General features: G+C 41.7%; 1 protein-coding gene across 1 annotated transcript in view; it reads left to right on the forward strand.

The window, feature by feature from the left end:
- The window catches only part of LOC144230070 (uncharacterized), a 12,053-nt gene extending 7,246 nt beyond the window's left edge, over positions 1 to 4,807 (forward strand). Inside the window, exon 3 of the mRNA XM_077762280.1 lies at positions 876 to 4,807. Within this exon, the coding sequence (XP_077618406.1) occupies positions 876 to 4,120 (3,245 nt within the window). The 3' untranslated portion in view covers positions 4,121 to 4,807. The remainder of the gene's footprint in view (positions 1 to 875) is intronic.
- Positions 4,808 to 14,500: the final 9,693 nt, after the last annotated feature.

The raw sequence follows: 14,500 nt of genomic DNA on the forward strand, positions 1-14,500 counted from the left end.
AGGTGGGATCCTGTATTCTACCATCCTGCAGACATCAGTCACATAGAATGCTTTTCTAAGTCTGTGGTGTGCTGAGTAGCCCTGGGACACTCCTGGCCGTCCACGTGGCCAGCTTTCTTCAGTATTTCTACCCTCCCTGTGTCCTGTCGTTGCTCGGCTGCAGCTTACAGGGAAGAGTCCATTGTGCAGCAGAGGATGCACACACGATCCCGAATGACCAGATGAGCTCACGGCAGCTGGGGAGGTGTGATAGCAGGACTGTGTTCAGATTACACGAGGCACCTTTGTTCAACTGGAGTTTGGTGCCATTGCCAACAGCCACACCTCGTTCCTGTCTTCTTCACTGTTGACAGTTTTGGACTTGTGGGTTCTACTCTGCTGGTAGTCCTGTGACTTCCGCGCAGGGGTGATTGCTGTCTCGGGCCTCCACATCTTACCCATTTCTCTCACTGCCCTTCCTGCGTTCTCCAACATTCACCTCTGCCCATTTGCCGGGAAATGTTCCTGTGTCCTTAAACTGACCTTGAACAACCACAGATTTCTTGTGATTGGATTTTTCAGCAGCCTCCTCCTCAGCTAAATATCAGTAGCAGAAAAAACCTCGTGGATGCTTTGGGCAGAGAAACAGGCTGTGGACCCAGGCTCTCTTCCTTGCACCAAACCCCAGTTTTCTGTCCTTCCAGTGAGCTGTCAACAGTGCTTTGACCTCAGGGCCCAGTAACACAGAGCGGGCACTACTCCACCTGAATTGCAACTCCCATGTCTGGTAAAGCATCTAATGAACTCGTGCGTACACGAGACAGGTGCTTATGTGTGATGGGCTTACCCCCTCACGTTGGTCACCATGTATTTCATCAGAGTTTCTTTGCGTTCAGGTTGCTGCTGTGGAGCAGAGGATGCAGACTCACCCCTTGAACAGAGCGTTTCCGTAGGTGTGTCACAGGCCAGCGCGTCCAAGGCAGCTCTGTCTTCCCGGAAGAGCCACCCCTGTGAGATGTGTGGTCCGGTCTTGAGAGACATTTTCCACTTGGCTGAGCACCAGGGAAAACCAAGCAGCCAGAAACTGTTGAGGTGTGGGGCATGTGCAAAGCGATTTTATTTCAACGTAAACTTCTACCAGCAGCTTAAGCAGCACACGGGAGATAAGCCATTCAGAAGCAGTGTGGACACGGCCTCTTTTGTGAAGGGATATGGATTCTATGATTCAGGAAAGCCCCTTACCTGTACTGAGGTTCAGAAGGAATTCGTGCCTGGCTCTGGGCATCTACAGCAAGACGCCACTCATACTGGAGAGAAGCCAAACACAGTCAGCCAGTGCAGGGCAACTTTACAGAGCAGTAAAGGTCATTACACTTGGGGAGATTGCAAGGAAGTCTTTGGTCCTGAACATACACATGTTCAGGATCAGGGTGTCCAACCTGGAGGACCGTGTTTTGTGTGCAGTGAATGTGGGAAAACATTCAGGTACAAATCTTTATTCGATATCCACCAGAGATTCCATACTGCAGAAAGACATCATGAGTTTAGCAAATGTGGAAAATTGCTAAGACAAATGTCAACTCACACTGCCCATGGGAAGACTCACACTGGGTCCAGGCAATACACGTGCAACAAATGTGGGAAATCCTTAAGCCACAAATCTATGCTTATTCATCCCCAGACAGGGCACAGTGGAGAAAATGATTATGTTTGCATTGGATGTGCAGAATCTTTTAGCCATAGTTCAGTTCCAATTATACATTCTGTTCAACCCTTAGAAAGGCCTTATAATTGTGGTGACTGTGCAAAATGTTTTACCTCTATCTCTGCCCTCACTTATCATCAGAGATCTCACACAGGAGAAAGACCTTACAGGTGCAATGAATGTGGGAAGTCTTTTACTTCCAGGACTGGCCTCCATTACCATTACATAGTTCACTCTGGAGAGAGGCCTTATGAGTGCAGTAAATGTGGGAAGGCTTTTATTTCCAGGACTGGTCTTCGTTACCATTGCAGAGTTCACACTGGAGAAAAGCCTTATGAATGCAGAGAATGTGGGAAATCTTTTACTGATACTTCTGCCCTCCGATATCATCAGAGAGTTCATACTGGAGAAAAGCCTTATGAATGCAGAGAATGTGGGAAATCTTTTACTGATACTTCTGCCCTCCGATATCATCAGAGAGTTCATACTGGAGAAAAGCCTTATGAATGCAGAGAATGTGGGAAATCTTTTACTACTCCTTCTGCTCTCCGTTGTCATCAGAGAGTTCACACTGGAGAAAGGCCTTATGAGTGCAGTGAATGTGGGAAATCTTTTACTACTCCTTCTGCTCTCCGTTCTCACCAGAGAGTTCACACAGGAGAAAGGCCTTATGAGTGCAGCGAATGTGGGAAATCTTTTACCCATACTTCTGCCCTTCGTTACCACCAGAGAGTTCACACTGGAGAAAAACCTTATGACTGCAGTGAATGTGGGAAATCTTTTACTACTCCTTTTGCTCTCCGTTCTCACCAGAGAGTTCACACAGGAGAAAGGCCTTATGAATGCAATCAGTGTGGGAAATCTTTTTTCTCAAAGTCTGACCTCCATTATCATCATAGAGTTCACACTGGAGAAAGGCCGTATGAGTGCAGTGAATGTGGCAAGTCCTTTCTGCGAAGAAATAACCTGAATGTACATGCAAAGGTTCATTCAGATGAAAGGCCTTACAAGTGTAATGAATGTGGGAAATCTTTTAAGTGTAAGTCAGCATGTATTCAACACCAGAGAGTTCACACTGGAGAAAGGCCTTATGAGTGCAGTGAGTGTGGGAAATCTTTTACCACTAGTTCTGGCCTTCGTTATCACCAGAGATTTCACACTGGAGAAAGGCCTTATGAGTGTACTGAATGTGGGAAATCTTTTGCTGACACTTCTGCCCTCCATTATCACCAGAGAGTTCACACTGGAGAAAGGCCGTATGAGTGCAGTGAATGTGGGAAATCTTTTTTCTCTAGGTCTGACCTTCATTATCATCACAGAGTTCACACTGGGGAAAGGCCCTATGAGTGCAGTGAATGTGGCAAGTCCTTTTCCCGAAGAAATAACCTCAATGTACACCTAAAGGTGCACTCAGATGAAAAGCCTTACAAGTGTAATGAATGTGGAAAATCTTTTAAGTGTAAGTCATCATTCATTGAACACCAGAGAGTTCACACAGGAGAAAGGCCTTATGAGTGCAGTGAGTGTGGGAAACCTTTTTCCACTAGTTCTGTCCTTCGTTCTCACCAGAGAGTTCACACTGGAGAAAGACCTTATGAGTGCACCGAATGTGGGAAATCTTTTACCGCTAGTTCTATCCTCCGTAATCACAAGAGAGTTCACACTGGAGAAAGACCTTATGAGTGCAGTGAATGTGGGAAATCTTTTACCACTAGGTCTGTCCTCCTTTATCACCAGAGAGTTCATAGTGGAGAAAGGCCTTATGAATGCAGTGAATGTGGCAAGTCCTTTATCCAAAGAAATAGCCTCAAAGTACACAGAAAGGTTCATTCTGGTGAAATGCCTTATAAGTGCAATGAATGTGCAAAGTCTTTCACCTGCAAGTCAAAACTCCTTGAACACCAGAGAATTCACACAGGAGAAAAGCCTTATCTGTGTAATAAATGTGGGAAATCTTTTAGTCGTAGCCACGCCCTCCAGTATCATCATCAAAGTCACCTTGGAGTAAGGCCTTACAAGTGTAGTGAGTGTGGGAAATCTTTTGCTTGTAGTTATTCCCTCCGATCTCACCAGAGAGTGCACACTGGAGAAAGGCCTTATGAGTGCAGTCAGTGTGGGAAATCTTTTACCGCTAGTTCTGTCCTACATGCTCATCAGAGAGTTCACACTGGAGAAAGACCTTATGAGTGCAGTGAATGTGGCAAGTCCTTTCTCCGAAGAAACAGCCTCAATGTACACATAAAGGTTCACTCAGGTGAAAGGCCTTACAATTGTAATAAATGTGGAAAATCTTTTAAGTGGAAGGCAACATTCATTCAACACCAGAGAATTCACACAGGAGAAAGGCCTTATGAGTGCAGTGAATGTGGGAAGTCTTTTATCAGCCATCCTGCTCTTAGTTATCATCAAAGAGTTCACACTGGAGAAAGGCCTTAGGAGAGCTGTGAATGTGGGCAGTCTTTCAGCCAAAGCTCCAGTCTCACTCAACAACAGAAAGTATAGTAGATGAAGCCCTTATGAGTGATATTATGAACTGTTTATGTTCACTAAGAGTCATATGTTCTCTTCCTCTATTCAGGATTAGCAGATGATGTCTTTGGGAGGTAATTTGAATCAGAATGGGTCATGAGTGTGGAGCCCTCATGAATGGGATTATTGTCCTCATACCAGTTCTAAGAGAGCTTGCTTCCTCAGTGTACCATGTGAGGACCCTTTGAGAAGATCATCTATTGATCAGGAAGCTGCTCCTCCCCAGACACGGGACCAGACCCTATAGGGAATGTTATGTCAGATATCCAGCCTCCAGAAAGAAGGTTCTGTTGTTTACAAGTCACCTAGTTTATGGTACTTTGTTAGAGCAACCCGAGCTAAGACAAATGTGACGAATGTGGAGAATCTTTTGGCCAAAGACGCAGCTTCATAAAAATTGGAAATTACCCTGGAGCAAGACTTCATGAGTGAGGGGAATGACACAATTCCTTTAGGCAGTCATTTGTCTTCATTTCACACTCAGAGTACACACTGCAGAAAGGCTTTAAAGTAGCAGAGCAGGTGATATTTCCTTGAGTAGTGTAATCACAGTGGAGGAGAGCCTTTGTGAAGCAGCCACTTACCTGGAACGAACTTTGTTCACTTGAATGTCCACAGTGGAATGACTTCCCATAAGTTCCAGTATTTGGGAAAACTTCAGGAGCTGCATTATGCTTCTAAGGTGTGTGGAGTCATTGCTAGATTGAAGTCACTGCCAGTTTGTGTAGCAGAAGTCACTTAACTTCTCCAACCTGGCAGGTTCCCAGAATGTATATCAGTCACCACCTGAATATGCTATGGCAAGCTGACCTCTGTGGTTTGTTATTGCTGATGGGAATTATGGATTATTAGAACTTCTCATTCCCTTCTAAGTTAGGACGTTGACATGACTCAGTGTTTATCCATAGTATCTGATCTGAGATCTGGGTGGTATCTTGCAGAGAAAGACTCATCTTAGGGAGGTTACGGTCTTGTGCTACCTAACTGGTCATGTGGAGCAGGGGCTCGTCCAGAATGAAGAGGCAAGAGGTAGCATTCTGTGCAGTAGCATGGTGGGGTCTTTTCCTTTGCAGACCCTGGTGTGAGTGTGGTCGCATCTCAGATAGGACTTTGAAGAAGTGGTTGAGTCCTGTGGACTGCAGTGTGGGGCATGCCAGGGGACCACTGTGTCAGGTTGGAGGGCTGGGTTGACATGCAGGGCGTGGGGAGAGACAACTGAGGGAGGGTGGCATACACAGATGCTATTTAGGTAGGTCTTAATGGACTGAGTGTCCCTTTTTCCTCTGGATGTGGACTTCCCACTGTGGGTCTCTAAGACAGTGACCTGCCTAGAGTTCTAGCCACTCTTTTCCCAGTAGTTCCCTGAGGGACACAGCACAGGCCATGTGGCCCAGAGGTCCATGACCCAACCCACACATGCTGTGGTGTCAGTCTGTGGTGCCAGACTTGATATGTACAAGTCTCCATAGCAGTTATATTTTTCGAAATAAATTGTTAAGGGCAATGAACCAGAGATCCAGCAAGCTTAGAGTACACTTAACAGGATAAACATGTAGGTGTTTTATTTTCAACTTCCTTGAAATCATAAAGTTATTAAAGAAGCCTGTGTGAGGAAAATACCTTCACTCCAGAAAACACTTAACATCCGTCTTCTCAGAAATCATGCAAGCAAGATGGGAGAGGAATGAAATATTTAGTGTTGAGAGAAGATCTCATCAGGCTAGAATTCTCTACCTGGCAAAATTATCCTTCAGTGGTGCAGGGCAAACAGCATTTCTGAAAGAAAAACTAGGGAATTTTTTTTTTTTTTTTTTTTTCTTTTTTTTTGCCAGCAAACTTACCATCTTATTCCATTTTGGGTGATAGAACAAAATACTACAAACTGGGTAATTTGTAGAAAGATATTCATTTCTCATAGTTCTGGAGGCTGGGAAGTCCAAGGCCAAGGTGCCATCATGGGTGAGTTCTCTGGTCAAGATACTCCTTCTGGTTCCTACTTGGCTTTTCTTGCTATGTCTCTGTATGATTGAAGAAATTAGGGATAGCAGGCTCCTGGTCCAGGATGGAGCCCAACACGGGGCTTTAATTCACGACCCTGAGATCAAAGTTGGGTGCTTAACTGATTGAGCCAACCAGGCACCCCAGAAATGAAGGATCTGTGTGGAGCCCCTTTTATAAAGGCAGTAAGCATATTCCTGAGGGCTCCAACCTCATAACTTAAGCACCTCCCAAAGGTGTCATTTAGGGGTTAGGATTTTCTTACATGAATTTAGGGAAAAAAGTGACCATAGGATCTTGCTTGCAAGAATTGTGAAAAGAACTTTAGAGATAATGGAAGTGATAAAGGTCAGAAGCTTGGATCTACATTAAAAAGGATGAGTATCGCAGGAGGAATAACAACATAAAAAAGTATTTTCTTTTATAATTATTATGATTATTATTGTTTAAAAAATTTTAAGTATGCTCCACACCCAACACGGGGCCTAAACTCATGGCCCTGAGATTAAGAATCTCATGCTCTGCCAACTGAACCAAACAGTTGTTACACCAACAATATATTCCATTATTTATGATTATATTAATGTATGTGTAGATATTAAGCTTTCATATTTATGGGATGAATGACATCAGTGATAAAAGGGACTGGAGGGAGGAGTTTAGGTTATTTTGTTATGATAAGGTAAAGTATCCATGAAGTGGTATAGTGTTTGAAATTAGATTTGGAGGGGCACCTGGGTGACTCAGTCGGTTAAGTGTCTGACTTCAGTTTAAGTCATGATCTCACGGTTTGTGGGTTTGAGTCCCGTAGTCAGTGCAGAGCTTACTTTGCATCCTCTGTGTCCTTCTCTTTCTGCCTCTTCTCTCCTTGCCGCATCTCTCTTTCTCTCTCTCTCTCAAAAATAAAATGGACATTAAAAAGAAATAGATTTGGATTAGTTGTCAATGTTTATTGCAAATTCTAGAACAACCAATTAAAAAGGTAACAAAAAGTATAACTGATCTTCTAAGAGACAAAAGAAGATGGGGGTCCTATAAAATGCTATGTTAAAACCATGAAAAGCAGGAAAAGAGTAGAAGACAAATTGGGACAAAGAACAAGAGTGATGAATAGAAATTAGTGACAAATACGGTATATGTTAATCTATATCAGTAATCACTTTGGCAAAAAACTAATTAATTAGAAGATTTTCAGAGTGGGCCCAAAATGAAGATCCTACTATATATTGTCTACAGAAACTGTGCAGTAATACATATGCAGTGTTTTAAGCCTCTCAGTTTGTAGTAATCTGTTACAGGAGCAATAGAAAATGGATAGAGGAACAAACCTGCAGAGAAATGAAGTGATTGAGAAAGACAGAGTCAGTCAGTGAGGGCTCATTTTATGAGGGTTCTCCCTCTGTGTGACATGGTAGGATCAGTGTTAGTAAGTAAAGTGCTTTATTTATTGTGGCTTCATTGCTTAACAGTATCTATGAAGTGTCACAGGCAAAGGTATAGCTTTATATTGATGTTTTCATCATAAAATTATGCAGGTATGACTGAGTGAGAAATGACTTTGGGATTATAGAGTGCCAAAGTCAGTTGGTGACCTGTTTAGCTAGTTAGAAAGCATTTAAGTCCTTGTGCTTTAATGAAACACCCTTTATCTGATTGTGAAGGTTCTGTGAAAGGGGAGGTATTAGAAGAATACAGTCTCATCACGGAATATTGTATGAAATTAACCTGATAAACAGTGTTTAGAATTTTATAAATATGAAATCATACTCCAAGAATATGAGAATTTGGAATTAAGCAAGACTTTAAATCTCACTATTGGCATAGAAACACATAAATATCAATGGAACAGAATAGAGAGCCCAGAAACAAACCCATGTTTATATGGATTTGTCAATTTATAAAGACAAAGGAGCCAAGAATATACAATTCAGAAAGGATAGTCTCCAATAAATTATATTAGCAAAATGTGGGCTATTACATGCAAAAGAATGAATCTGGACACCAGTCATACCAGAAATGAAAATCAGCCCTAAATGGACGAAGCATTTGAATGTAAGACCTGAAACAATAAATCTAGAAGAAAACATAGGGGCAGTCTTGAAATTGGTCTTGGTAATTTTTTTTTATTTGACACAAATATATGGTGGTGGAGATACAAGTGCAAGCATTTGTCAAAACTCCGTGAAGTGTATATTTTATTTTTTTTTTTTTACACTTATTATTTTGAGAGAGAGATCCCAAGCAGGTTCCATGCTGGCAGCATAGAACCCAAGGCAGGGCTTGAACTCACGAACCATGAGATCATGACCTGAACTGAAATCAAGAGTCAGATGCTTAACCAACCGAGCCACCTAGGCGCTCCAATTGTATATTTTAAATGGGTACACTTTTAACATTTTTAAATTGTGCTAGGAAGTGTGAAAACCTAGCCTTCGTGTACAAAATGGGACACAGAGAGGTATACCTTTCTCTGGGGGAATGGGGAAAGGGACTTCCCCAATGTCATACAAATTATGTCAGACCTGAGGCCAGAATGCAGGGTGCCTGACACACAAGCAGGGTTTCTTTCATACCCCTGTCTTCCACATAAAGGTTCTGTCTTGGGCGCCTGGGTGGCTCAGTCAGTTGGGCATCCAACTTTGGCCCAGGTCATGATCTTGCGGTTCACAAGTTGGAGCCCCATGTTAGGCTCTGCCCTGACAGCTCAGAGCCTGGAGCCTGCTTTGGATTATGTGTCTCCATCTCTCTGTCCCTCCCCCTCTCATGCTCTGTCTCTCTAAAAATAAACATTAAAAATAAGATAAACAGGCTCCATCTGACTTCCCCTGAGTGAACATGGGGACATCCCTTAAAAGACAGGTTCTGGGTCAGAGACCAAAGGCAGCTATTCACTTTCACCTCCAGTTGACCATAATACGTGAACTACTGGTTGACTTGTCCAGTTAGTTTGTGTCTTGCGGATAAGCTCTCCCTGCCAGGGTGGGGAGGAAAGGACAGTCATCCCCCAGGATTCTTTTACCCAGCCCCAGGGCTGGTGTCCAATCATTCAGAGAGAGAGACCGTGAGAGAGAGAGAGAATTTTGAATGTATTCAAAGATGTTGAGGTCTAAGGGGGCACTGAAAAGAGGAGAGTTCAAACATCTTCATTTCTCCAAGTTAGAATTGTTCTTTCCTCTTGATTTATTAAGGAGAGAACCTTACCTTTTACATAAGTTCTTCATTTTTTGTGAGTTCTTTGGACTGTGATAGATCCCAAGAGGGAAGAATGAGTATGTGAAAGAACTTAAAATAGAGGGTGAGGCTTTCACTTGTTGGAGGAAGCTAATAATTAGGTGGGTGAAAAGAATTAAATACTTTTGCAGGTGTTATTTGTTCCATAAAAACATGACACCAAACTTAAGTAATTTAAAATAGCAAATAATGGGGGCACCTGGGTGGCTCAGTTGATTAGATGTCCAATTCTTGATTTTGGCTCAGGTCATGGTCTCAGGGTTCATGAGATGGAGGCCCACAGAGGGCTGACAGCACAGAGCCTGCTTGGGATTCTTTCTCTCTACCTTTCTTGCCCCCCTCTGCTTGCATACACACTCTCTCTTGAAATAAACTGCATTAATTCACAATTTTGGGGGTCAGAAAACTGAACAGGTTTCAGTTGGGTAATTCTCTTCAATGTATCAAAGGAAATTACTCAGAGATATTCAGATGGTGGGTGGGTTGGTTTTAGGGGTCTGGGTTGACTTCACCCAGATACCTATGCTGCCTTAATAGATGGCTGGAAAATTGGACTCAGCAGGAACTTTGAACTAGAGCATTCACATAGACGAAGTCAGACTTCTTACGTGGAATCCAGGGTGTATCAAGAAGCCCAGAGAAGGTGCAAACTTTGTGTCTTGTTATCAGAGACGAAAAAAAATTACATTCACCAGCTCTTTTCATCAAACAAGTCACCCAGTTTCAAGGTAAGGTGAAATAGAGTCACTTTTTAAAGGAGTGAATAGCAAGGAATTTGCTGTCTTCCTTAATATACCATGAACACTTGGGGCACTTGGGTGGCTCAATCAGTTAAGCATCCAACTTAAGCTCAGGTCATGATCTTGAGGTTCGTGGGTTCCAGCCCTTCCACAGGTTCTGAGCTAACAGCCCAGAGCCTGGAGCCTGCTTTGGATTCTGTGTCCCCCCCCCNATTTTTTTTTTAATTCCACTAACACCTACTGGGAGTTCTGTGGCAATGGGGACCTGATGTATTGTCCAAAGTCCAGCAGTTAGGAAGACCAAAGTAATCCTTGGATGATGCCACACTAAGGGGCGCCTGGGTGGCTTAGTCGGTTAAGCGTCCGACTTTTGCTTAGGTCATGATCTCGCGGTTCGTGGGTTCGAGCCCCGCGTCGGGCTCTGTGCTGACAGCCAGCTCAGAGCCTGGAGCCTGCTTCAGTCTGTGACTCCCTCTCTCTGACCCTCTCCTGCTCACGCTGTCTCTCTCTCTCTCTCTCCTAGAAATAAATAAAACATTAAAAAAATTAAAAAAAAAGATGTCACACTAAATGATGAAGATTGGAATGTTATGAGAACAACAAGGTCAAACAAGGGTTAGTGAATTTGTTGGGTATTAGGAAAGGGCCCTCAGAGGTAACCTTGAAGGATAGGTGAGATGCCTTAGTGAAGAATCAAGGGCAGGCATCAGTTTCGTGATACTTAATCTCTTCTTCTAGCAGCCAAGGTCCATTTGAGCCAAGACTCTGTGTCTGTTCTGCCCATGCTGCATCCACAGAGCTTCACACAGGGTGTCATTTGTTCACTAAGTATTCCTGAGAAAAGAAAAACACAATGGCTTACCATTTACAAAATAATAGAATCGCATATTCATGATACTTTGAATTATAAGATAAGATGTTAATAATACAATATTACATTTAAATGGGACATTATACAATTACTATGGTTTTAAATCAGCAATAAAACATATATTCAAATCAAGTAGTATTTTTCACTGTGTTGTGTAGAACACCTGCTCTGACCAGGCTTCCCAACCTCAGATGATGCCAACTTCATCTTCCCAGTTCCAGAGCCCACAAACCTAGGGACCATCTTTGATCCTTTTTTTTTTTTCACTACCCATATCTATTCCTACTGGACATCCTACTTGCCCTGTCTTCAAAATTTGTCAACAATGTGAGCACTTTCCATCGTTGTCTCTACAAATAGCCTGGACAGAGCCACCATCTTCTTTTACCTGGGTTTCCTCATTGGTTGTCTAACTGTTCTCCCTCTTCCTAAGCTTATTTTCAGTGTAGTCTCCACCCACCAGTCCACATCAACCTTTCAATGTATGAAGCAGATAGTGTTCATGTTTTGGTCAAACCCTGTAATGGCTCCAATTTTCTTTAGAGAAAATTCAAAACTCTTACAGAACCCTAGACAGCTTTACAGTCCTTTCATGTTTTTCTGACTTTGTCCTTAAACTCTGCCCCAGATCTAGTTCCATGTGCACTGGCACTTGGCTTCCCTGGGACAGGACACTGGAAGTTCCCTGTGTTTAGATAATATACACAATATATCTGCATGGCTTAGTCATTCATCTTTTTTCAAATACTGCCTGTAATGATCTTGTCAGTGAGGTTCTCCATTACTACCCAGTTTGTATCACATCCTTCTTCATTCCCTGCTCATCCCTCAAACCTATCTTTCTTTTTTCTTGCAAGGTACTTTCATCTTATATTCAATACTTTATTTGTTATTGTTCATCTTAACTATAATATTGGGTCAATAGAGACAGATTCTTTGCAAATTTTTTTTCATGGTACCTCTTATACATACATACATGCATACATACATACATACATAATGTGCCTATTGAAGCAGTGAGTAAAAGTTTATCCACTTTCTCCAGTTCATTTCTGACATTCAGGCAATTTGTTCCTAATCAGTTCTTTTCTTCTCCCTTTCAGGCTTCCATGGTGCAAAGTTATCAGAATTGAAAAATAATCACATTTTGAAAGCAAAATGCTCAGGTTGGCAAGAAACAAAGCCCAGTGACTCCTAAGATTTTATTTTTAAGTAATCTCTACAACAAACATGGGACTTGAACTCACAAACCCCAAGATCAAGAGTCGCATGCACCACTGACTGAACCAAGTGTTTTGGCTTTTAATTGGAAATTTATTTTTTAGTAAAAATTAAGGATGTATTTTTAAAAGCAGGCTATATTTGATGACACCAGAACACAAATGTCAAAAAAAACCTAAGAATGGCTGCCCATTTGCTTGGGCATCGTATTCTCCATTTTCCACTTCCATCCACATGGCTAGCCTCTTTCCTTTGATGTGACCCTGAACAGTAAAGGCATTAAAGTTTTTAATCTGACTTCAGAAAAACAATAGAAATAGAGTAAGATAAAGAGACTTCAACATAATAGTCTTTGAAAATTGAGCCCAGTTGGTACAAAGTGAAAAAATTACAGCACCTAGGAGAAAAAATAAACGTTGCCCCAAACAGAAAACAAATTCTAATATTTGTTATTCAAATAAGAGTTTGAGAACAAACTGAGGACTAATGGGTGTGGGGGGGGGGGAGATGGGCATGGAGGAGGGCACTTCTGGGGATGAGCACTGGGTGTTATATGGAAACCAACTTGACAATAAACTATGTGTAAAAAAAAAAGCAAAGTAATTTCATGTAAATAATTAAAGCTTAAAAACCATGTGCTCATAGAGTCTGACAAAGAAATTGATAAAATTCACATATACTAAAAATAAAAACCCTTAGCAAAGTAGGAAAAAAAGAATCATAGTCTGATGATTATTATCTATAAGCTACAACAGTTTAATGATAAATGTTAAAAGATGCATTCTATTACTACTCTACGCAAAATTGCATTGGAGATTCTAGCCAGTGCAGAGGGGCAGTACATACATACTACATAGATAGCTAAGGATTAAAGAACAAAGAAAACTTTCACCAAAGATATTATTTGTATGCAGAAAATTCAAAAGAATCTAAAAATAAAACATGAAACTTATAAGAAATTTCTAAAAGCTTTTTATTTTTTATTTTTGTTTTAGTTTATTTATTTTTGAGACAGAGAGAGACAGAGCACAAGCGAGGGAGGGGCAGAGAGAAAGGGAGTCACAGAATCTGAAGCAGGCTCTAGCCTCTGAGCTGCCAGCACAGAACCGGATGTGGGGCTAGAACCCACAGACCATGAGATCATGACCTGAGCTGAAGTCGAACACAGCCTACTGAGCCACCCAGGCACCCCTCTAAAAGCTTTTAAGATACGACAGTAATATTTTTATATACTGGCAACGAGTAAAAGACTTCAAGAATGCTAATTATAATAGTATCAAGAATATATAGTACCTCGAAATAAGCCAAACGTAAGCTGTGCAAAATGTCTACAGAGACAACTACAAAATTCTATCGAGAATTATAAAGAAGTCAAAACAATTTGAGAGATGTGCAAGATTGATGGACTAGAAGATTCAATAGTATAATGGTATCAGTTCTCCTCAAATTTGCCTATAGAGATTCAACTCAATCTCCTACACAGTCATCAGACTGGCAAATTTTAAAACATCTGATAATACTAAGGCAAAACTAATTCTATAGGAATTTTTACTTACGTAGCGAAATCATAGAATTCAGGATACTGGTTAACTCAAGGACTGAAGGACTGCAGTACATGGGGAACTTCTGGGAAATTAGCAATCTATTTCTTGACCTGAGTGTTTTCAAGGATGTTTTCTTTTCAATATTTTAAGATACATATTTATTCTCTAAAAATGTTTCTCTCTGTTACATTTCACAATAAAAATATTTTAATAAAAAACAAGTCAAACTAAAAAAAAAGAAGAAGAAGAAGAACTTTGCATTTACATGCTCATGTCCTCACTGGGAAAGGCAGTCATGCCTCTCCGGTGCCCTGGTCTAAGCTTCTCATCCCCTCTCTCCATCCCTGTTTTCCCTAGATGGTGCTCTGTACTTCTCACATCAGAACCACGGACACTGTTCCCAGCTCCTGAGCAGGTGCTGTGGTTGATAGGGCTGAACTATTTGCACTGAACTCTTCCCTGCTCATGCCCCAACATCTGCCTCATAGGGAAAAATTCAGGATCAGCACTCTTACAGTGAGCCTAAGGATCTATCTTGCTTGCTCTTTCCCAGGCCAGTTACTGTGTTTAGGTCCATGTACCTCTGTACCTTAGGTTTTACTCTCTTACTTTAAGTGACATTTCCTTGTGCTGGCTCGTGCCAGGAATTACTTGCTTTCTCATGGCCTCTATTTACCTCAAC

This window comes from Crocuta crocuta, unplaced genomic scaffold, assembly GCF_008692635.1.
Source record: "Crocuta crocuta isolate KB4526 unplaced genomic scaffold, BGI_CrCroc_1.0 scaffold370, whole genome shotgun sequence".
Taxonomy (NCBI): Eukaryota; Metazoa; Chordata; class Mammalia; order Carnivora; family Hyaenidae; genus Crocuta; species Crocuta crocuta.